Raw genomic sequence first — 24,541 nt, 5'->3', positions numbered from 1 at the left:
CTGAGTTGCCGTGTTTTTCATCATCCGTCGTCCCAGCACTGCCATCTTGAAGGCTTTGGTCGTGCTTATTATTCTCCTTCTTCTCCTCTTCTCCAGTAATCTCCTGGCTGCCATCATCCCCTCTAAGCTCTGGCACTGTCTCACTGCCGTCAACAGAACTCTCCAAACCTGACTCGGCTGGTCTGTGTTCCCCTGCCAGCTCTCCTCTCCCCTCCTTAAACTCAACCTCGCTGCAATCCTCTTCATCTCCTAGCCTCTTATCTTCCTCTCCCTCTGCGGCCTTCATCAACATCCCCCTGACTGCTTCTGGGATGGATCCTCCCTGTAGCCCGTCTACGTCTCTGAGCCCTGGGGCACAGTCAGCGGTGTTTGCCTCGTCTTTACCGGCCTTCCCCTCATTTCTACAACTCAGCGTTGCCTGATTACAGGAGCCCCTCTGCTCCTCTGATAACACCAGCTCGGGTTCATTACAGTTTACATCGCCCGTCTCTTTCAGGGGCTTCTCCTCGTGAAAAGGCTCTTTTGTGTATAAATCCCCAGGAGAGGATTCTCGTGGCATGAGCTGGTCTGATTTCACGCACAACTCAAGTGGACGACCTTTACTATGGTCCCGGTCCCCCGTCTCTGCACTGCCCCTGTCAGCGCTCTCTGTATGGCTGTTGTTGTGATCCCCGTCTGCAGTGCTGCTCCCTCGCTGCCCCTGCATGGTGTCGAGGCTTAGTTCAGCAGGGATGGTGCTGCCCTCTACAGGTGTGGCTGAGGTAAGACGGTGTAGGCCCTCTTCACAGCAGGGGGCTGTTTCCGCGGTGCACTCGTCGGACCACACGCGGTGTCCTCTGTTCTCTTGCGGGTCGTCACAGGGATTCTTGGAGGCCTGTGTTGGTTCTGTGTCTGCTACTGCTGGGATCTCAACTACATTACGCCTCACGTCTTCACAGTGTTTCTGCACAGGGTTCCGGACTACCAGGGGTGGAGATGAGGGGCCATCTGGGGGAGGAAGGCCGTCTTCCAGGTACTCACTGTGTGGTCTAACATCATCAGTCAGAGGAGTGTTCAACTCGCCGTCGTTGAGCTCCTGACCACTTGGGTTTGTCAGAGTCCGGCCAAAGTCTTCGTTCCTGGTGTTTTGGGAGCAGGGCTGTTCTTGATGCTCTGAATAAGTGCACATTTTTGTCTGTAGGGGTTCATTTACTTCCCCAATGTCCTTGTCACAGCTTTTTTCAGACGCCTCGCTGTTGCTGGAGGATTCTGGGTAAAAGCAATTTGTCTGCGAGTCAGCGCTTGGCACCGACACAATGGAGTCAAGAGGCTTTGACCTGCTCTTCTCCTCCTCCTCCCTCTCCTTCTCCTGCTCTCCCTTTCCTTGTCCTCCATTTGTCTTCCCTCCGTCCTTGTTCTCCAGCCCGTTCATCCCACGCTCGTCTCCCGCTCTCTTGTGCTCCTCCAGCCGCTGCCTCGCGCCCGACCGCACAGCTCGCCTCGCGCACCGAGCGCAGCTCCTGGCCAGAGTGTTGTGACAGCATCGGCAGCTCCTTGCGCTTCCTGCAACGCCCTCCTGTTTATGGCCTCCTCCTCCGGCCTCCTGAGCGCCCTGGAGGTTGTTGTGGAACTCGCCTTTGTCTCCCCCTTCCTGGCATTCTCCCAGGATGATTTCCGTGCCGCCGGCCTCCTCCCGGCCCCTCCTCTGGCCGCCGATGCCGGTGGTTTTGTTAGATCCCGGGCCGTTGGCGTTGCAGGACTTCCTCCAGCGCCGGCCCGAACGCACCCTGACCCGGTTGGACCCCCCGCTCTGTAGAGCCGCCGGAGGGGGAGGAAGTGGAGGCCCGCTGGTTCTTTTCCCCGCCTGGTGCCCTCCGCCTCCGCCTCCTCCTCCACTGACCTTCCCTCTAAGCCAGCTCCCGACCAGGGCAGAGGCCCCGCCGGCGGTCAGGCCCGGGCCCTTCCCCAGGGACCAGCCTCCGGGCTTGGTCGTGGAGTAGAGGCAGCTTCCCTTCTCAGTCCGGAGGAACAGGCACTGGGTCTGGGTCTGCGTCTTCCCCCCCACCTCGGAGGTCTTCAGCGTTGCTACGGTGACCAGGGCACCTATTCCGGCCTGCCTGGCGTCCAGCCCCACCGGGAGCCCGTAGCCCATGCCGCCCAGCTCCCCGGCGGGGTACATGTCCGCAGGCCTGGGGCAGGAGCTCAGCCTCCCATGGGCGTTGGTGGTGCTGGTGGTGGTGGGTCCGATGGTTGGAGCACACCCTCCACCCCCCAGCTCTCCCCTGGTCTTCAGGCGGTTCTTGGAGCAGAGGGCCCAGGCCCGGAGGCCCCTGACCAGCGGAAGGTCCCCCAGACTGAGCTCCATGCGGCTGGGGAAGGGCCCCTGGGCCCGGGGGCATGCCTGGAGGCCCTCTCCACCGGTGGGGCTGGTCATGTTGAGGCATGGGTAGTTGTTGTTGTTGTTTTGCTGGAGCATCGTGCTCGATTCAGGTCTCATGTAAAGTTCAGCGACTGGGCTTTGCGTGTCTCTTATTTAGAACGTGTATATTAGGATTTCAAAGAGCATGTGGTCAGTCCGACTGCAGAAAAAAGTGAAAATATCTTGGTTTCAAGGGCTCAAGGGAGAACTGCTCTACTTTACCAGTGTCGTCCTATCAGGGTTTCATTCCATTCGGAAGCGTGTCGAACTTGTTCGGATGACAAAAAGGCTGGCACTACGCCTCTCTCGCGTTGTGCCTTACGTTCTGAGAAAGGACGAATAAAAAAGGATCCAGACCTTCTCCTGGAAAGAAAGACGTGATAGGTGGACCTCGTTCCTCCGAGACACCGGCGAGCCACGCTGCTCCTGGAGAGATGGGGAAAAAAAACGCCCGTGGGTCAGGACTGTAAACAGGAACTGTAAACACTGCCGAGGAAGACGAGGAAGACGAGGGCCGCGGGGGCCTGCTTCGTATCCCGTAGAGCTCCACAGTTCCCCTGCTGACAGCGCTGTGTGATCGCCGGGGTGGGAGGCTGGCGGCGGAGTGGGGCAGCACTGGCTCCTGTCAGAGCGAGGAGGCAGAGCTCTGAGTCACACTGCCGCCAACAACCTGGAGGAGGGAGACACAAGGCTGTCAGACAGACACGGTGGAGGGAGACAGGGGGCTGACAGACAGACACGGTGGAGGGAGACAGGGGGCTGACAGACAGACACGGTGGAGGGAGACACAAGGCTGTCAGACAGACACGGTGGAGGGAGACAGGGGGCTGTCAGACAGACACGGTGGAGGGAGACAGGGGGCTGTCAGACAGACACGGTGGAGGGAGACAGGGGGCTGTCGGACAGACACGGTGGAGGGAGACAGGGGGCTGTCGGACAGACACGGTGGAAGGAAACACAAGGCTGTCAGACAGACAGGGTGGAGGAAGACACAAGGCTGTCAGACAGACACGGTGGAGGGAGACACAAGGCTGTCAGACAGACAGGGTGGAGGAAGACACAAGGCTGTCAGACAGACAGGTTGGAGGGAGACAGGGGGCTGTCAGACAGACACGGTGGAGGGAGACACAAGGCTGTCAGACAGACAGGGTGGAGGGAGACAGGAGGCTGACAGAAAGACAGGGTGGAGGGAGACAGGAGGCTGACATTCAGACACGATGAGCTCTTAAGGAAATTGTTGTTTTCCGCCCTTAAAACTAATAAAACCGTGTTTTGACAGATTGGAGCACAAATAATAATTTGGAAGCGGTTCAACCACATATCGGATTTGTAGTAAATGATTTATTGATTTGACTCTGGTTTGTGTGTCATGTCGCTGTCGGGGCTAAAAATAGAACCGGTTGACGACGATGAGATGATGAGGGAAAAAGTTACTTTCTATTTTCCCAATATATCCATAACCTTTTTAGTTCTGAGGATTCATTTGACCGGTTGGACTTAACATGCATCAGGTTGGAGCCACGACCGCACAAGGAGTAAAAGTCCAGGTCAACGTCCAGGCGGACCTCACACGTGCGGAACGGCGCTGTGTGGGCGTGTGGCGTCAAAGGTCATCGAGCACAACGTGTCCTTCTCACCAGCCGACCACGCACCCACGCAGAAGCAAACACACACACACACACACACACACAAACACACGCAAACACACACGCAAACACACACCCAGAGACATACACACACACGCCAACACACACACTCTCACACACACACACACACATACACACACAAAAATATAGACAGACGCACGCACACACACACACGCAAACACACACACAAACACACACCCAGAGACATACACACACGCCAACACACACACTCTCACACACACACACATACACACACACAGACACACATACAGACAGACACACACACACACACACAAACATATAGACAGACACACGCACACACACGCACACACACGCACACACACACACACACACACACACACAAACAAACATATCCTCTCTCTCTCTCTGTCCAAAGCCAATACTGTAGGCTAATAAAAGACAGGCTGTTCAAAGCATACCACGGATACGGATAGACGCACATCAAAAGCCAGTAAAACCTGAATATCCAGCAGCGCGTGTCAACATATAGGGATGCTGTAGTACTTACTGATGTCCTGCTCCAGGGGTTTACGGCGGGTTTTCACAGCAGTTTCAGCATCTCAAATCTCCCTTTGTTTGTTCAGTAGCCTACGTGGAGAGCATCTCCTGTTATCGAAACGTTACACCCTGCTTCGGTCTTCATGGCACCATACTCAGACTCACCACCACGACGTCCTCATCCTCTGACGAACGGCCTGCACGAGGACCCACAGCCGTCAGAAACCGTCACATTTACATTATACGGGGGCCACCCACTTCCAATGCATCATTTGTAAAGCTAATAATCAATATTGTTTACCTCTCCGTAAAGCCATTGCGATTACGATTATCCATCGCGGCGAAGCATCGTGCGTCGCCGCATCTTTACCGCAGTAGCCTCCGGAGCGTGCGCGCGCGTTGAGCTCAGCGACCAGGATGACGGTGGGCTATTTCACTTGCAGCCCACTCTTTCTTTACCTCTCTCTCTCTCTCTCTCTCTCTCTCTCTCTCTCTCTCTCTCTCTCTCTCTCTCTCTCTCTCTCTCTCCCACCCCCTCAGCCTCGTAGCATCCTACGTCCTCACCGCATCATCAACGCGACTCGTGAGTAGATCGAGTATAGACAAAAAAAGAAAAACACGGACACGCACACAATAGGGAGACGACGTCATGCGCCTCTGCGTCCCACTCGTCCGCCGTCTCTTCCAGAGGTCCTCCTCCTCTCTCCTCCTCTCTCCTCCTCTCTCCTCCTCTGCTGCTGTCATTACACCTCCATCTCTGCGCGGTAGGCCTACTGCTTACTTCTCGCCCCCCCAGAGAATGGGTACCCTAACTGGTTTAAGCTTGGTTTTTAATATGTGAAAAAGAGCAGCAGAATATATGCTGGGCTGACTATGAACTCCACATGGGAAGATAGAGGCCTTCTGTAACGTATTCCTCACATTACAATGTCCACACACACACACACACACACACACACACACACACACACACACACACGTGACTTAGTTAGCTTAGGCTAGCTACCTTCACAATTGACGGTAGTTAAGCTATGATTCTTAGTCGCGTAATATTATTAAATATGCCTAGAGCTCGCGTTCCTTGGAGGCTATGTGTATTATATATTTAATAGATATTATATATCTGTCATGGCTATACGCATTATAGTCCGGAAGATGGCGCTGTTTCATATTTCATAATGAAACAGCCAATGTCACATACGTCATGTAGTGACGTAGACTTACGTCCCTACATGGATCATGGATGTAGGGAAAACCTATTTGGTAATACAAATAAATATATAATATTCATCCATGATGTAAGGAGACATGTCGATTTTTTAGATTGCTTTCATCCTTCCGAGAATATGTAACTATGGATGGATGAAATCCTTCTAAAATATCTACATCTAGGCTTAAGACTCGTTCTTCTGTCATAAAGTGAAAATTAACTGAAATCATTATCACTATATTAAATCTGAATATAATCTTTTTTTTTTAAATAAAATAACAAAATACAACAAAACTCAAGGCCATGCCATGCAAGGAAGAGGTTAAAAAAGCAAACACTAAATTCCTTTTTTTTTTCCTGTTTTGTTTATTTATATATAGATATATATTAAACATCATTCTCTCTAATCCTCATAATTGACAAACAATTTCCTTTGAAATTCTACTTAAATTCTTAGTGAAAAACAATTGAATAGACTATTTATTTAATACAGCCTATTAAAAATAAAATATACCTTTTTAATAGAATTGCAATGATGGAAATAGGCTACTGGATATTGCTTCTCAATACCATGATAATACAGATAATTGCAAGTCTACATTTGTTTAACTATAAATTGCCAGAATTGCTGTTTTATGCAAATGATCACACAGTTCTTTTAAGCTCACCAAAGCAGAAAACCACAAGGTCTCCATTCCAAAACCCTTTAAGTTCTATCCACATATACATTTGGACAAAAAGATAATCTCAACATGAATGAAAAAAGAGGGGACAGGTCAAACTATATGGTTTACAGTGGTTGTTATGCTACGGCCACTGGCCACTGTGCAGATAAATAAATAAATAAATACAAACACAGATTCTGAACACAAACATTTCATGATGGACTATTTTTTTTATCTCCGTTTTGTTCTCTGTTTCACAATCAAGAAACTTTTCAACATTCCCTCTTCGTGAATCTGTAATTAGTTGCCTGAAATAAATGTTGATGTGTTGAGAGAAACTTAAATCGCATATGTCCCAAGACTTTGAGGCGTTTATGAAAACACAAAAAAAACCAGTTATCAATGTATTGTATATCCTTAATCTTAAAAGGGACTTTTGAAGAAAAGCTTTGATTTGAGAGTGAAGCTCTCAGTGGCTGGTGGTCTTTCTTAGAATCAGCCTCAATGTGGTACGATAAACATACTAAAAGACACACAGTTGGACCTAATGTAACTTGAACTGTGGATTACCTACCAAAATAAACATACACAAAAGTGTAAAGTATACAGCACACTACTACTTTTCTGACAGTACAACTTGACTCCTATGCCCCGTTTTCATGCGAAATGACAACCCAGAATACTCACAGCCTCCCCGCTAGCCTCTGCTGCAATGTGTTCTGTTCCCTGAAGCACATCCATAACATTTTTTTGCTGGTGATAAGAATGACATGTAGAACATAAACCTTAACATAAAATCAACCTATACATTTCAAATTCACACAAACATATTTTCAAGACAAACATTATGAAACATCAATCAAAAAACAAAATATTATTATTGAATTTGCTTATATGAAAATATCATTTTGTATTGAAAGGGATACTGCTTGAAACAGAAAATTTATAAATGTATTTACATAAAAAATTATCCTGTGTGTTTGAAAAATGCCATATTCTAGCTAGTAATTAATGATATAATCAAATCCATTTTGTCGAGAGTAAGGCAAATATATGATGGCAATCAACAGGTGCTAAATCTGAAAATTTCTAAAAAACATTTACAGTCCAACCTGAATATAATCATCACTAATCTCACAACTCTTACTTTTCAGTAACGGTAAAAATAAAATAATGGTCACATAAAAAAATACATCAAAGAAAATTAGAAATATATTACTCTATGCTCTGACTGTAAAAGCTGGTGAAATATAGAGGCTTCTTTTTTTTATCAAACTCATAACTCACCTATTTCATTTTAATATACATATGTTGCTGTTCACTGTTTTGTTATTCCAAAACCCAATTCCGTTGCACACGATTAGCATATAACCAAACGCCATCTTCGGCTAATTAACAAAAACAACTTTTACCCTCATTGCTCGTTGTCCAACACCCTGCGGGTGGTCGTGGTGACTGACCCCTCGCCCGTCCGTGTTTCTGTGGCAACCACCTGTCGGGTGGTTCTGATGGTCTTGGTCACCATGGCGACGGACCCCTCCTGCACGGTGGAGACGTGATGCTGCTCGGACCTATGGCTGGAGCTGAAGTCCATCGCCGACGAGTGGAGGGAGAACATCCCCGAGACCCCTTCCTCGCCGCCAACCTCGTCGCTGACCTCTGACCTCCGCTGGGCCCGGGGTGAACTCTCCGGGGTTATCTGGAGGAAGCCTTGGTGTGGAGGGGGTGCAGAAAGCAAGGAGGGGGTGGAGGTGGAGGAGGAGGTGGATAGAGGAGAGGTAGGAGGAAAGAGGAAGCAGCAGGTATCAAGTCAACAGGAGTCATAAAGAGATGTAAAGGCATCAGTGGAAGGGTGGAGATGAGATGTAGGGACAGTGGAAGATGGGTAGCGTAGTTGAAGGGAGAGTATTATATTTGAGGTGTGTAGGGAAGACAGAGGAGGCAGACTGGGAAGCATGAAGTTTGAAAAAGTCTCAGTCTAATAAAAGACAAAAAAAGAGATGTAGAATGTTAACTTTAAACCCATGGCAACTTCATTATAACAAAAATAATACCTCAAATTGAACATACACATTACAACACACCCACAAAGAATTGCAGTTTGCCTATTTAGTTTAAATTACTTTAACTAAATAATAATTAAGTATTTACATTTAATTGAGTGTGACTATTGAATGCTAAGATTGTGTGATGCCTACCTGTGGAGTGTGGCTTTAGGCTAAACTTGGGGACCTTAAACCATGAAGAAGCCTCTGTTGCATCTGTCCCATGGGTCGCCTCCCATTCTTGGAACTTTGTTGAGCTGAAACCCATGGAGTACCCAGCCATAAGCGGGTCTGGAGACTCTGAGCTATCCCTGTCTAGCATCTCTGATCTTGCAAGAGACTTCACAACATCACCCCTCTCTTCTGATCCTGCTGTTTCTTTAGCGCCCTCCCCACTTGTTGTCAGACTATACCCTGCAAAGGACACCTTGCCAGATTGCCCCTTCAATCCTTTCACATGAGCATCTCTGCCTTCTGGTGAGGAATCTGTCACTAGTTTTCCACTCAGTTCAGCGTCCTCCTCCACTGCTTCCCCCATCTTGGTGTATGGAGAGGTGAATGTCACCTTGGGCAGTTTCATTTTACCACTAGTCTTGGTTTTATCATCCTTCGATCCAATGTTGAAGTCTTTTTCACCATCGAGGCCGGAACTTGAGCTCTCAAACTTAAGTGACACTTTGTCCTTGGCGCCCGTATTCCCAAAGGTGGGCTTCATTTGGATTTTTGGTATCCTTACTTTATCTCCTGTTTCCAAGTTCCCAGTTCTTTCCTCATCGGGGACACTAGCAGACATGTCAAGCTCCTCTCCCTCTGTGTTTACCAGCACAAACATAGCTTTTTTTACTTTGGGCAATGTCTCATAGTGTATCTCAGTCTGATTAACATTCATCCTTCCCTCAGGAGAGGAAATAACTGGTAATGCAACCCCAAATTTTGGGATTTTGATTTTCTGGGCTTTACCCATTTTGGAATCGTATTCCTGTGAAGCACTGATATCATAGTCTGTGTCGTGTGTGCTTGGTGCTTTAACTTCTTTAGTTAACGAGAAAGCACCCTCTCCATTTGAGCTGCCTGATTCCTCCATTTTACAACTCATTCCTTCAATCTCTTTGCCTTTGCCACGTTTATTCAACTCTACATTTGCTTCACCGGTGTTTTTCATTTTTGGCATCCCAATCTTGAATCTAGTGCCTTTAACCTTAGTGCCCTTGCCCTTTCCACTGGCTGGTGTGTTGAGTTCGATATCAGGGAGTTCCATCTTTTTCTTGCCTATATCCACATCAACCTTTAAGTCAGAGCATGGGACTTCTGGAATTGATATATGAGCAGATGGAAGTTTGACATTTGGCCCCTTAAGTTTGCATCCCTCTACCTCAGCTTCAAGATCCACACAAGGTTTATCTGACTTTGGTAGTTTTCCTTTAGGTAGCGATATATGGACATTTGGCATTTTAAAATGCCCACCTCCCTTTCCTTTCATCTCCATTTCAACATCAGGTCCTTTAATCATTCCAGATTGTCCTTGCGGAAGTGTAATGTCCACATTTGGGATTTTGATCTGAGGCTTTCCTTTCTTTCCTTCAATTTCTACTTCTGGTGAATTAATATCCCCTACCAATGCTTTTTCTTCCATTGCAGTGTTGGTTAAATCCACATATGATGTATTAGCCTTTCCAATTTTTACCGTAGGCAAGGTTAAGTCAATGTTTGGTAGTTTGACAGGGGGCATATTAAACTTGCTTTGTCCTTTTCCGTCTATTTCAACATCTAATACATCTAATTCTCCTGATCCTTTGAGTTCCACTTCTGGCCTTTTCATTTTTGCTGACTTTCCTTTTGGAACTGATATATTACTGTCTGGCAAACTGACAGAGGGGATTTTAATTGTTCCTTTTTCTTCCTCAGACAGTGACACGTCCAGGTCTGTTTTTGGGGCGGACACATCAATTGTTGGCATTTTAGGGATTTTTAGGTTGCCCTCGTAACCTCTTATATCAGCTTCTGATACGTCTACCTCTACTTTGGGAAGAAGAACATCTGTGTCTGGTGTCTTTGCTACTGGCAGTGACAGTTTGACTGCTGGTATTTTGACCATGGCCTTTGCATCAAGGTCTCCACTTGTCTTGCCCATGCCTGCTTCCTTGGATCCAAAGCCTGAAAACCTGGGAAGTTGAATTGAGACGTTAGGTGCATGAAACCCACCCTTATGCATGTCTCCATCGAATTTTTCATCAAGATCTCCCTCAGGGCAAGAAACAGATGCATTTGATGTCTTTTTAGAGATTCCAAATGAGGGCATTTTGATTTTAGGCTTGTTTACTTTGACTTTAATATTTCCTTCACCGTCATCAAACTCTAATGATGGTGCTCCTATTTCTCCTTCAGCAGGGCTGAAGGATGGATTTTTTCCCTCTAACTCTCCACTCTTGGGTCTCCCACCAAATTTGGGAAGGGCAAACTTTGGAAGACTTAGAGACACATCAGGCATTTCAAAACTACTGCCGGAAGACGGCCTTCCACCTTCTGCTTTCAGTAGCTCCTGTTCCTCGTCGTCCTCCTTAGGTTTGGCCAAGCTGAAGTCAAAGTCGACCTTGGGAGCTGAGATGTCAACCTTTGGTAGTTTTACAGTGCGGATATTAATTGATCCACCTATGCCTTCTGTCTGCGGTGGAGATATGTCCAAATGTCCTTCAGCTTTTCCACTTGTGGGTGAAACATCTGGCATCTCCATATTGCCCTTCAAATCTGGTCCTTCCAGTTTAATGTTACCTCCTGGTAGATTTACCATGGGCAATGAAACATTGAATGAAGGCATGCCAAACTTTCCACCTTTGACATCCGGGCCTTCTATGTTGACATCAGGTCCTTTCACTTTCATTTTGGGGCGAGAGAGATCTATTGAGGGCATATGGAATTTACCGCCTTTGATACCATGTGCCTCAATGTCAATATCCCCTGCTGCTTTTCCTTTAGGGAGTGAGATGTCGATGTTTGGCATATCAATCTTCTTACCCCTAAGATCTGGGCCTTTCAATTTTAAATCTCCTTCTGGGAGGTTGATCGTTGGTAGTAAAACATCAGATTTTGGCACTTTAAATTTCCCGCCCTTTCCTTCAATGTTTATTTCACCCTCCACATTTCCTTCGGGGAGTGATATATCAACATCTGGCATCTCAACCTTCCCTTTCATATCTGGTCTTTCCAGTTTAACGTTACCTCTTGGTAGATTTACCTTTGGTAATGAAACATCAAATGAAGGCATGGCAAACTTTCCACCTTTGACATCTGGGCGTTCTATGTCGACATCAGGTCCTTTCACTTTCATTTTAGGTAGAGAAAGATCTATAGAAGGCATGTGGAATTTACTTCCTTTGCCAACATGTGCGTCAATGTTGATATCCCCTTCTGCTTTTCCTTTAGGGAGTGAAATGTCAACATCTGGCATGTCCAGCTTTCCCTTCATATCAGGCCCTTCAATTTTAACTTTGCCATCAGGTAGTTTTACCCTTGGTAGTGAAATATCGAATTTAGGCATTTTAAATTTCCCACCCTTTCCTTCAATGTTCATTTCAGCCTCAGCTTTTCCTTTGGGTAAGGAGATATCAACATCTGGCATCTCCATCTTTCCCTTCAAATCTGGTCCTTCAAGTTTAACGTTGCCTCCAGGTAGATTTACTTTTGGTAGTGAACCATCGAATGAGGGCATGGCAAATTTTCCACCTTTGACATCAGGGCCTTCTACGTTGACATCAGGTCCTTTCACTTTCATTTTGGGGAGGGAGAGATCTATTGATGGCATTTGGAATTTACCGCCTTTGGCCCCGTGTGCCTCAATGTCGATATCCCCTCCTGCTTTTCCTTTAGGTAGTGAGAATTCGATGTTTGGCATCTCAATCTTCTTACCCTTAAGATCTGGGCCTTTTAATTTTAAATCTCCTTCTGGTAGGTTGATCGTTGGAAGTGAAACATTGAATTTAGGCATTTTAAATTTCCCACCCTTTCCTTCAATGTTCATTTCAGCCTCGGCTTTTCCTTTAGGAAGTGAGATATCAACATCGGGCATCTCCATCTTTCCCTTCATATCTGGTCCTTCCAGTTTAACGTTGCCTCCAGGTAGATTTACCTTTGGTAGTGAACCATCGAATGAGGGCATCGCAAACTTTCCACTTTTGACATCCGGGCCTTCTATGTTGACATCAGGTACTTTCACTTTCATTTTAGGTAGAGAAAGATCTATTGAAGGCATGTTGAATTTACTTCCTTTGCCAATATGTGCGTCAATGTCGATATCTCCTTCTGCTTTTCCTTCAGGGAGTGAAATGTCAACATCTGGCATGACCAGCTTTCCCTTCATATTAGGCCCTTCAATTTTAACTTTACCCTCAGGTAGTTTTACCTTTGGTAGTGAAATATCGAATTTAGGCATTTTGAATTTCCCACCCTTTCCTTCGATGTTCATTTCAGCCTCAGCTTTTCCTTTGGGTAGGGAGAAATCAACATCTGGCTTCTCTATCTTTCCCTTCAAATCTGGTCCCTCAACTTTAACACTGCCTCCAGGTAGATTTACCTTTGGTAGTGAACCATCGAATGAGGGCATGGCAAACTTTCCACTTTTGACATCAGGGCCTTCTACGTTGAGATCAGGTCCTTTCACTTTCATTTTGGGGAGGGAGAGATCTATTGAGGGCATTTGGAATTTACCACCTTTGGCACCGTGTGCCTCAATGTCGATATCACCTCCTGCTTTTCCTTTAGGGAGTGAGATGTCGATGTTTGGCATCTCAATCTTCTTACCCTTAAGGTCTGGGCCTTTTAATTTTAAATCTCCTTCTGGGAGGTTGACCTTTGGTAGTGAAACATCGAATTTCGGCATTTTAAATTTCCCGCCCTTTCCTTCAATGTTCATTTCAGCCTCAGCTTTTCCTTTAGGAAGGGAGACATCAACATCTGGCATCTCCATCTTTCCCTTCAAATCTGGTCCTTCTAGTTTAAATTTGCCTCCAGGTAGATTTACCTTTGGTAGTGAAACGTCGAATTTTGGCATTTTAAATTTCCCGCCCTTTCCTTCAATGTTCATTTCACCCTCCACTTTTCCTTCGGGGATTGATATATCAACATTTGGCATCTCCACCTTCCCTTTCATATCTGCTCCTTCCAGTTTAACGTTACCTCCTGGTAGATTAACCTTAGGTAATGAAACATCGAATGAAGGCATGGCAAACTTTCCACCTTTGACATCCGGGCCTTCTATGTTGACATCAGGTCCTTTCACTTTCATTTTAGGTAGAGAAAGATCTATTGAAGGCATGTTGAATTTACTTCCTTTGCCAACATGTGCGTCAATGTCGATATCTCCTTCTGCTTTTCCTTTAGGGAGTGAAATGTCAACATCTGGCATGTCCAGCTTTCCCTTAACATTTGGCCCTTCAATTTTAACTTTACCCTCAGGTAGTTTGACCTTTGGTAGTGAAATATCGAATTTAGGCATTTTAAATTTCCCACCCTTTCCTTCAATGTTCATTTCAGCCTCAGCTTTTCCTTTGGGAAGGGAGAAATCAACATCTGGCATCTCCATCTTTCCCTTCAAATCTGGTCCCTTAAGTTTAACGCTGCCTCCAGGTAGATTTACCTTTGGTAGTGAGCCATCGAATGAGGGAACGGCAAATTTTCCACCTTTGACATCAGGGCCTTCTACGTTGACATCAGGTCCTTTCACTTTCATTTTGGGGAGGGAGAGATCTATTGAGGGCATGTGGAATTTACCGCCTTTGGCACCATGTGCCTCAAGGTCGATATCCCCTCCTGCTTTTCCTTTAGGGAGTGAGATGTCGATGTTTGGCATCTCAATCTTCTTACCCTTAAGATCTGGGCCTTTTAATTTTAAATCTCCTTCTGGGAGGTTGATCTTTGGTAGTGAAACATCAAATTTTGGCATTTTAAATTTCCCGCCCTTTCCTTCAATGTTCATTTCACACTCCACTTTTCCTTCGGGGATTGATATATCAACGTTTGGCATCTCAAGCTTCCCTGTCATATCTGGTCCTTCCAGTTTAACGTTACCTCCTGGTAGATTTACCTTTGGCAATGAAACATCGAATGAAGGCATGGCAATTTTTCCACCTTTCACATCCAGGCCTTCCATGTCGACATCAGGTCCTTTCACTTTCATTTTAGGTAGAGAAAGATCTATTGAAGGCCTGTGGAATTTACTTCCTTTGCCAACATGTGCGTCAATGTCGATATCTCCTTCTGCTTTTCCTTTAGGGAGTGAAATGTCAACATCTGGCATGTCCAGCTTACCCTTCATATTAGGCCCTTCAATTTTAACTTTTCCCTCAGGTAGTTTTACCTTTGGTAGTGAAATATCGAATTTAGGCATTTTAAATTTCCCACCCTTTCCTTCAATGTTCATTTCAGCCTCAGCTTTTCCTTTGGGAAGGGAGATATCAAGATCTGGCATCTCCATCTTTGCCTTCAAATCTGGTCCTTCCAGTTTAACATTGCCTCCAGGTAGATTTACCATTGGTAGTGAACCATCGAATGAGGGCATGGCAAACTTTCCATCTTTGACATCAGGGCCTTTTACGTTGGCATCAGGTCCTTTCACTTTCATTTTGGGGAGGGAGAGATCTATTGATGGCATTTGGAATTCACCGCCTTTGGCCCCGTGTGCCTCAATGTCGATATCCCCTCCTGCTTTTCCTTTAGGTAGTGAGAAGTCGATGTTTGGCATCTCAATCTTCTTACCCTTAAGATCTAGGCCTTTTAATTTTAAATCTCCTTCTGGTAGGTTGATCTTTGGTAGTGAAACATCGAATTTTGGCATTTTAAATTTCCCGCCCTTTCCTTCAATGTTCATTTCACCCTCCACTTTTCCTTCGGGGATCGATATATCAACGTTTGGCATCTCCACCTTCCCTTTCATATCTGGTCCTTCCAGTTTAACGTTACCTCCTGGTAGATTTACCTTTGGTAATGAAACATCGAATGAAGGCATGGCAAACTTTCCACCTTTGACATCCGGGCCTTCAATCTTGAAATCAGGTCTTTTCACTTTCATTTTAGGTAGAGAAAGATCTATGGAAGGCATTTGGAATTTACTTCCTTTGCCAACATGTGCGTCAATGTCGATATCCCCTTCTGCTTTTCCTTTAGGGAGTGAAATGTCAACATCTGGCATGTCCATCTTCCCCTTCAAATCAGGCCCTTCTATTTTACCTTTGCCCTCAGGCAGTTTTACCTTTGGTAGTGAAATATCGAATTTAGGCATTTTAAATTTCCCACCCTTTCCTTCAATGTTCATTTCAGCCTCAGCTTTTCCTTTAGGAAGTGAGATATCAACATCGGGCATGTCCATCTTTCCCTTCATATCTGGTCCTTGCAGTTTAACGTTGCCTCCAGGTAGATTTACCTTTGGCAATGAAACATCGAATGAAGGCATGGCAATTTTTCCACCTTTCACATCCAGGCCTTCCATGTCGACATCAGGTCTTTTCACTTTCATTTTAGGTAGAGAAAGATCTATTGAAGGCATGTGGAATTTACTTCCTTTGCCAACATGTGCGTCAATGTCGATATCTCCTTCTGCTTTTCCTTTAGGGAGTGAAATGTCAACATCTGGCATGTCCAGCTTACCCTTCATATTAGGCCCTTCAATTTTAACTTTTCCCTCAGGTAGTTTTACCTTTGGTAGTGAAATATCGAATTTAGGCATTTTAAATTTCCCACCCTTTCCTTCAATGTTCATTTCAGCCTCAGCTTTTCCTTTGGGAAGGGAGATATCAAGATCTGGCATCTCCATCTTTGCCTTCAAATCTGGTCCTTCCAGTTTAACATTGCCTCCAGGTAGATTTACCATTGGTAGTGAACCATCGAATGAGGGCATGGCAAACTTTCCATCTTTGACATCAGGGCCTTTTACGTTGGCATCAGGTCCTTTCACTTTCATTTTGGGGAGGGAGAGATCTATTGATGGCATTTGGAATTCACCGCCTTTGGCCCCGTGTGCCTCAATGTCGATATCCCCTCCTGCTTTTCCTTTAGGTAGTGAGAAGTCGATGTTTGGCATCTCAATCTTCTTACCCTTAAGATCTAGGCCTTTTAATTTTAAATCTCCTTCTGGTAGGTTGATCTTTGGTAGTGAAACATCGAATTTTGGCATTTTAAATTTCCCGCCCTTTCCTTCAATGTTCATTTCACCCTCCACTTTTCCTTCGGGGATCGATATATCAACGTTTGGCATCTCCACCTTCCCTTTCATATCTGGTCCTTCCAGTTTAACGTTACCTCCTGGTAGATTTACCTTTGGTAATGAAACATCGAATGAAGGCATGGCAAACTTTCCACCTTTGACATCCGGGCCTTCAATCTTGAAATCAGGTCTTTTCACTTTCATTTTAGGTAGAGAAAGATCTATGGAAGGCATTTGGAATTTACTTCCTTTGCCAACATGTGCGTCAATGTCGATATCCCCTTCTGCTTTTCCTTTAGGGAGTGAAATGTCAACATCTGGCATGTCCATCTTCCCCTTCAAATCAGGCCCTTCTATTTTACCTTTGCCCTCAGGCAGTTTTACCTTTGGTAGTGAAATATCGAATTTAGGCATTTTAAATTTCCCACCCTTTCCTTCAATGTTCATTTCAGCCTCAGCTTTTCCTTTAGGAAGTGAGATATCAACATCGGGCATGTCCATCTTTCCCTTCATATCTGGTCCTTGCAGTTTAACGTTGCCTCCAGGTAGATTTACCTTTGGTAGTGAACCATCGAATGAGGGCATCGCAAACTTTCCACTTTTGACATCCGGGCCTTCTATGTTGACATCAGGTACTTTCACTTTCATTTTAGGTAGAGAAAGATCTATTGAAGGCATGTTGAATTTACTTCCCTTGCCAATATGTGCGTCAATGTCGATATCTCCTTCTGCTTTTCCTTTAGGGAGTGAAATGTCAACATCTGGCATGACCAGTTTAGGCCCTTCAATTTTAACTTTACCCTCAGGTAGTTTTACCTTTGGTAGTGAAATATCGAATTTAGGCATTTTGAATTTCCCACCCTTTCCTTCGATGTTCATTTCAGCCTCAGCTTTTCCTTTGGGGAGGGAGATATCAACATCTGGCTTCTCTATCTTTCCCTTCAAATCTGGTCCCTCAACTTTAGCACTGCCTCCAGGTAGATTTACCTTTGGTAGTGAACCATCGAATGAGGGCATGGCAAACTTTCCACTTTTGACATCAGGGCCTTCTACGTTGACATCAGGTCCTTTCACTTTCATTTTGGGGAGGGAGAGATCTATTGATGGCATTTGGAATTTACCACCTTTGGCACCGTGTGCCTCAATGTCGATTTCCCCTCCTGCTTTTCCTTTAGGGAGTGAGATGTCGATGTTTGGCATCTCAATCTTCTTACCCTCAAGATCTGGGCCTTTTAATTTTAAATCTCCTTCTGGGAGGTTGATCTTTGGTAGTGAAACATTGAATTTCGGCATTTTAAATTTCTCGCCCTTTCCTTCAATGTTCATTTCAGCCTCAGCTTTTCCTTTAGGAAGGGAGATATCAACATCTGGCATCTCCATCTTTCCCTTCAAATCTGGTCCTTCTTGTTTAAAGCTGCCTCCAGGTAGATTTACCTTTGGTAGTGAAACATCGAATTTTGGCATTTTAAATTTCCCGCCCTTTCCTTCAATGTTGATTTCACCCTCCACTTTTCCTTCGGGGATTGATATATCAACGTCTTGCATCTCAACCTTCCCTTTCATATCTGGTCCTTCCAGTTTAACGTTACCTCCTGGTAGATTTACCTTTGGTAATGAAACATCAAATGAAGGCATGGCAAACTTTCCACCTTTGACATCCGGGCCTTCTATGTTGACATCAGGTCCTTTTACTTTCATTTTAGGTAGAGAAAGATCTATTGAAGGCATGTTGAATTTACTTCCTTTGCCAACATGTGCGTCAATGTCGATATCTCCTTCTGCTTTTCCTTTAGGGAGTGAAATGTCAACATCTGGCATGTCCAGCTTACCCTTCATATTAGGACCTTCAATTTTAACTTTTCCCTCAGGTAGTTTTACCTTTGGTAGTGAAATATCGAATTTAGGCATTTTAAATTTCCCACCCTTTCCTTCAATGTTCATTTCAGCCTCAGCTTTTCCTTTGGGAAGGGAGATATCAAGATCTGGTATCTCCATCTTTGCCTTCAAATCTGGTCCTTCCAGTTTAACATTGCCTCCAGGTAGATTTACCTTTGGTAGTGAACCATCGAATGAGGGCATGGCAATCTTTCCATCTTTGACATCAGGGCCTTCTACGTTGGCATCAGGTCCTTTCACTTTCATTTTGGGGAGTGAGAGGTCTATTGATGGCATTTGGAATTTACCGCCTTTGGCCCCGTGTGCCTCAATGTCGATATCACCTCCTGCTTTTCCTTTAGGTAGTGAGAAGTCGATGTTTGGCATCTCAATCTTCTTACCCTTAAGATCTAGGCCTTTCAATTTTAAATCTCCTTCTGGGAGGTTGATCGTTGGTAGTAAAACATCAGATTTTGGCACTTTAAATTTCCCGCCCATTCCTTCAATGTTTATTTCACCCTCCACATTTCCTTCGGGGAGTGATATATCAACATCTGGCATCTCAACCTTCCCTTTCATATCTGGTCTTTCCAGTTTAACGTTACCTCTTGGTAGATTTACCTTTGGTAATGAAACATCGAATGAGGGCATCGCAAACTTTCCACTTTTGACATCCGGGCCTTCTACGTTGACATCAGGTCCTTTCACTTTCATTTTAGGTAGAGAAAGATCTATGGAAGGCATTTGGAATTTACTTCCTTTGCCAACATGTGCGTCAATGTCGATATCCCCTTCTGCTTTTCCTTTATGGAGTGAAATGTCAACATCTGGCATGTCCATCTTACCCTTTATATCAGGCCCTCCTATTTTACCTTTGCCCTCAGGTAGTTTTACCTTTGGTAGTGAAATATCGAATTTAGGCATTTTAAATTTCCCACCCTTTCCTTCAATGTTCATTTCAGCCTCAGCTTTTCCTTTGGGAAAGGAGATATCAACATCTGGCATCTCCATCTTTCCCTTCATATCTGGTCCTTCCAGTTTAACGTTTCCTCCAGGTAGATTAACCTTTGGTAATGAACCATCGAATGAGGGCATGGCAAACTTTCCATCTTTGACATCAGGGCCTTCTACGTTGGCATCAGGTCCTTTCACTTTCATTTTGGGGAGGGAGAGATCTATTGAGGGCATGTGGAATTTACCGCCTTTGATACCGTGTGCATCAATGTCGATATCCCCTCCTGCTTTTCCTTTAGGGAGTGAGATGTCGATGTTTGGCATCTCAATCTTCTTACCCTTAAGATCTGGGCCTTTCAATTTAAAATCTCCTTCTGGGAGGTTGATCTTCGGTAGTGAAACATCGAATTTTGGCCTTTTAAACTTTGCGCCCTTTCCTTCAATGTTGATTTCACCCTCCGCTTTTCCTTCGGGGATTGATATATCAACATCTGGCATCTCAACCTTACCTTTCATATCTGGTCCTTCCAATTCAACGTTACCTCCTGGTAGATTTACCTTTGGTAATGAGACATCGAATGAAGGCATGGCAAACTTTCCACCTTGGACATCAGGGCCTTCAATCTTGAAATCAGGTCCTTTCACTTTCATTTTAGGTAGAGAAAGATCTATGGAAGGCATTTGGAATTTACTTCCTTTGCCAACATGTGCGTCAATGTCGATATCTCCTTCTGGTTTTCCTTTAGGGAGTGAAATGTCAACATCTGGCATGTCCATCTTCCCCTTCATATCAGGCCCTTCTATTTTACCTTTGCCCTCAGGTAGATTTACCTTTGGTAGTGAAATGTCAAATTTTGGCATTTTAAATTTCCCACCCTTTCCTTCAATGTTCATTTCAGCCTCAGCTTTTCCTTTGGGAAGGGATATATCAACATCTGGCATCTCCATCTTTCCCTTCAAATCTGGTCCTTGCAGTTTTACATGGCCTCCAGGTAGATTTACCTTTGGTATTGAAACATCGAATGAGGGCATGGCAAACTTTCCACCTTTGACATCAGGGCCTTCTATGTTTACATCGGGTCCTTTGACTTTCATTTTTGGGAGGGAAAAGTCTACTGAGGGCATGTGGAATTTACCGCCTTTGGCCCCGTGTGCCTCAATGTCGAGATCCGCTCCTGTTTTTCCTTTAGGGAGTGAGATGTCGATGTTTGGCATCTCAATCTTCTTACCCTTAAGATCTGGGCCTTTCAATTTTAAATCTCCTTCTGGGAGGTTGATCTTTGGTAGTGAAACATCGAATTTGGGCATTGTAAATTTCCCGCCCTTTCCTTCAATGTTTATTTCACCTTCCGCTTTTTCTTTGGGGATTGATATATCAACGTCTGGCATCTCAACCTTCCCTTTCATATCTGGTCCTTCCAGTTTAACCTTACCTCCTGGTAGATTTACCTTAGGTAATGAAACATCGAATGAAGGCATGGCCAATTTTCCACCTTTGACATCCGGACCTTCTATGTTGACATCAGGTCCTTCCACTTTCATTTTAGGTAGAGAAAGATCTATGGAAGGCATTTGGAATTTACCTCCTCTGCCAATATGTGTGTCAATGTTGATGTCCCCTTCTGCTTTTCCTTTAGGCAGTGAAATTTCAACATCTGGCATGTCCATCTTCCCCTTCAAATCAGGCCCTTCCATTTTAACTTTGCCCTCAGGTAGATTTGCCTTTGGTAGTGAAATATCGAATTTAGGCATTTTAAATTTCCCACCCTTTCCTTGAATGTTCATTTCAGCCTCAGCTTTTCCTTTGGGAAGGGATATATCAACATCTGGCATCTCCATCTTTCCCTTCAAATCTGGTCCTTTTAGTTCAACGTGGCCTCCAGGTAGGTTTATCTTTGGTACTGAAACATCGAATGAAGGCGTGCCAACCATTCCGGCTTTAACGTCGGGGCCCTCTATGTTGACCTTATGTCCTTTCACTTTCATTCTTGGGAGGGAAAAGTCTACTGAGGGCATATGGAATTTACCGCCTTTGGCACTGTTTGCCTTAAGGTCGATATCCCCTCCTGCTTTTCCTTTAGGGAGTGAAATATCAACATCTGGCATGTCCTTCTTTCCCTTCATCTCTGGCCTTTCTATTTTAACATTGCCCTCAGGTAGATTTACCTTTGGTTTTGAAATATTGAACTTGGGCATTTTAAATTTTCCACCCTTTCTTTCAAAGTTTATTTCACCCTCCGCTTTTCCTTTGGGGAGTGATATATCAACGTCTGGCATATCCACCTTCCCTTTCATTTCCGGTCCTTTCAGTTTAGCGTTACCTCCTGGTAGATTTACCTTAGGTAATGAAACATCGAATGAGGGCATGTCAAACTTTCCACCTTTTACATCAGGGCCTTCTATATTGACATCAGGTCCTTTCACTTTAATTTTGGGGAGAGAAAGATCTATTGATGGCATATGGAATTGACCACCTTCGGCCCCGTCTGCCTCAACGTCGATATTCCCTCCAGTTTCTGCTTTAGGGAGTGAGATATCGATGTTTGTCATCTCAATCTTCTTACCCTTAAGATCTGGGCCTTTCAACTTTAAATCTCCCTCTTGGAGGTTGATCTTTGGCATTGAAACATCAAATTTGGGAATTTTAAAGTGACTGCCTTTTCCTTCAATGTTTATTTCACTTTCCACTTTTCCTTTGGGGAGTGAGATGTCAACGTCTGGCATTTCCACCTTCCCTTTCATATCTGGTCCCTCCAGTTTAATGTTGCCTCCAGGTAGATTTACTTTTGGTAATGAAACGTCAAATGAGGGTACGGCAAACTTTCCACCTTTGACATCCGGACCTTCTATGTTGACATCAGGTCCTTTCGCTTTCATTTTAGGTAGAGAAAGATCTATAGAAGGTATGTGAAATTTACCTCCTTTGCCAACATGTGCGTCAATGTCAATATCCCCTTCTGCTCTTCCTTTAGGGAGTGAAATGTCAACATCAGGCATGTCGATCTTTCCCTTCATCTCTGGCCCTTCTATTTTAATGTTGCCCTCTGGTAGATTTATCTTTGGTAGTGAAATATCGAATTTAGGCATTTTAAATGTCCCACCCTTTCCTTCAATGCTCATTTCAGCCTCAGCTTTTCCTTTGGGAAGGGAGATATCAACATCTGGAACCTCCACCTTCCCTTTCATATCTGGTCCTTCCAGTTTAACATTACCTCCAGGTAGATTTACCTTAGGTAATGAAACATCGAATGAAGGCATGGCAAACTTTCCACCTTTGACATCCGGGCCTTCTATGTTGATATCAGGCCCTTTCACTTTCATTTTGGGGCGAGAGAGATCTATTGAGGGCATATGGAATTTACCGCCTTTGCCAACTTGTGCGTCAATGTCGATATCCCCTCCTGCTCTTCCTTTAGGGAGTGAAATGTCAACATCTGGCATGTCCATCTTTCCCTTCACATTAGGCCCTTCTATTTCAAGCTTGCCCTCAGGTAGATTTATATTGGGTAGTGAAATATCAAATTTGGGTAGTTTAAATTTCCCGCCCTTTCCTTCACAATAGATATCACTTTCAGCTTGTCCTTTGGGAATGGAGATGTCAACATCTGGCATCTCCATCTTTCCCTTAATATCTGTTCCTTCCAATTTAAAGTTACCTCCAGGTAGATTTCGGGCCGGTACTGATACATCGAAAGAGGGCATGGAGAATTTTGCGCCCTTCCCTTCAATTATCATGTCACCCTCAACTTTTCCTTTTGGAAGTGAGACATCGATGTCTTGCATTTCCACATTTCCTCCTTTTAATTGGCCCTTGGGGAGATTCAGGCCAACTTTTGGTAGTTTGAAACCAGCCTCTGTTTCTTGTCCCTCTATTTTTACTTCTCCCTTTGGAGGATGCATTTTTGGTAGGGATATGTCGAATTCAGGCATTTTGAACTTCCCATCTCCTCCCATGTAATGTTCCATTTCCACATCTCCTCCATAAAGTTTATTCTTTGGAGGGGAGATATCAACTGAGGGGAGGTCAATTTTAAATCCATGTTCTAGACTTTGAAATTCCACATCTGGTAATTCCATCTTTGGCAACGAGATATCTGCTTTTGGCACACTGATATTGGGCCCTTTGAATGAAGGGCCCTCAATTTCATCAGGAACTCTTCGAACAGTGTCAAAGTCAAAACTGACTCCAGGTACTGATATATCAATTGAGGGCATTTCCATCCCCTCTTTCTCACGATTAGAGACCTCCATATGAGAGCTCCCCTTCCCTTTTGGCAATGAGATATCCACAGATGACATTTTCACTGATGGCTTTACCTTAGAGACCTCCATCCCGGTAATACTGCCATCAACCCCTCCTTGAACCTTTGTTGTAGGTACTTTGATATCTCCTTCAACCTTTCCTTTCATTGGGGACAGAGAAAAATCGACATCTACAGTAGGAGGTGCTACATCGATATTGGGCATTTTTGTACTTTCAGCCTTCATTTTAAAGTCACCGTCAATCTCATCAGAGTGGCGTGAGAGTCGTACTTTTGGTAGTTTCAGCTTTGGCATTCGTAGTTTTCCTTCACCTTTTTCCACATCTGCATCTCTGCTTATCTTTGGGACTTTACCTTTTCCTCCAAGGCCCTTTGCATTAATATCTCCTTTAATGTCAACTACAGGAGCCTTGAATTCTACTTTACCTTTGGACACATTGGGCATAGATGCTTCAGCCTTCCCTGATGGGAGAGCAAACTCAACCTCTGGTGTATTAACCTTAGCCCTTCCCTTTTCCATGTCCAGCTCACCACCGCCTTTATCACCTGACAAACTGAATTCTACTGATGGTGGGTGCAGTTTCATTTCTGGTGCTTTCAACTCCACTGAGGCCTTGGCTGAGGATGGGACAGAGGTTGTGGTTTTGGTCTTCGGGAAGGTAATTCCAAATTTGGGGCCTTTGACCTTGCTGTCAACTTTAGTTCCAGATACATCCACGTGTTCCAAGAATGGTCCTGATTCCACTTCTGTGCTTGCTCTCATCTTAGGAAACCTG

The 24,541-nt window shown here is 44.7% G+C and overlaps 1 protein-coding gene across 2 annotated transcripts in view; it reads right to left on the bottom strand.

Moving 5' to 3' along the window:
• Positions 1 to 6,176: 6,176 nt before the first annotated feature.
• prx (periaxin) overlaps positions 6,177 to 24,541 on the bottom strand; it is a 30,221-nt gene continuing 11,856 nt past the window's right edge. Inside the window, exons 8-9 of one of the 2 annotated variants that reach the window (XM_079733686.1) lie at positions 8,637 to 24,538; positions 6,177 to 8,148 (exon numbers count right to left, since the gene is read on the bottom strand). In XM_079733686.1, coding sequence (XP_079589812.1) covers positions 7,853 to 8,148; positions 8,637 to 24,538 — 16,198 coding nt within the window. In that variant the 3' untranslated portion in view covers positions 6,177 to 7,852. Of the gene's footprint in view, positions 8,417 to 8,636; positions 24,539 to 24,541 lie in introns of both variants that reach the window. The other variant, XM_079733685.1, reaches the window with a different exon arrangement.

Source organism: Pollachius pollachius (genome assembly GCF_949987615.1).
Source record: "Pollachius pollachius genome assembly, chromosome: 3".
NCBI classification, from domain to species: domain Eukaryota; kingdom Metazoa; phylum Chordata; class Actinopteri; order Gadiformes; family Gadidae; genus Pollachius; species Pollachius pollachius.
This window is presented reverse-complemented; position numbering and strand designations above follow the sequence as displayed.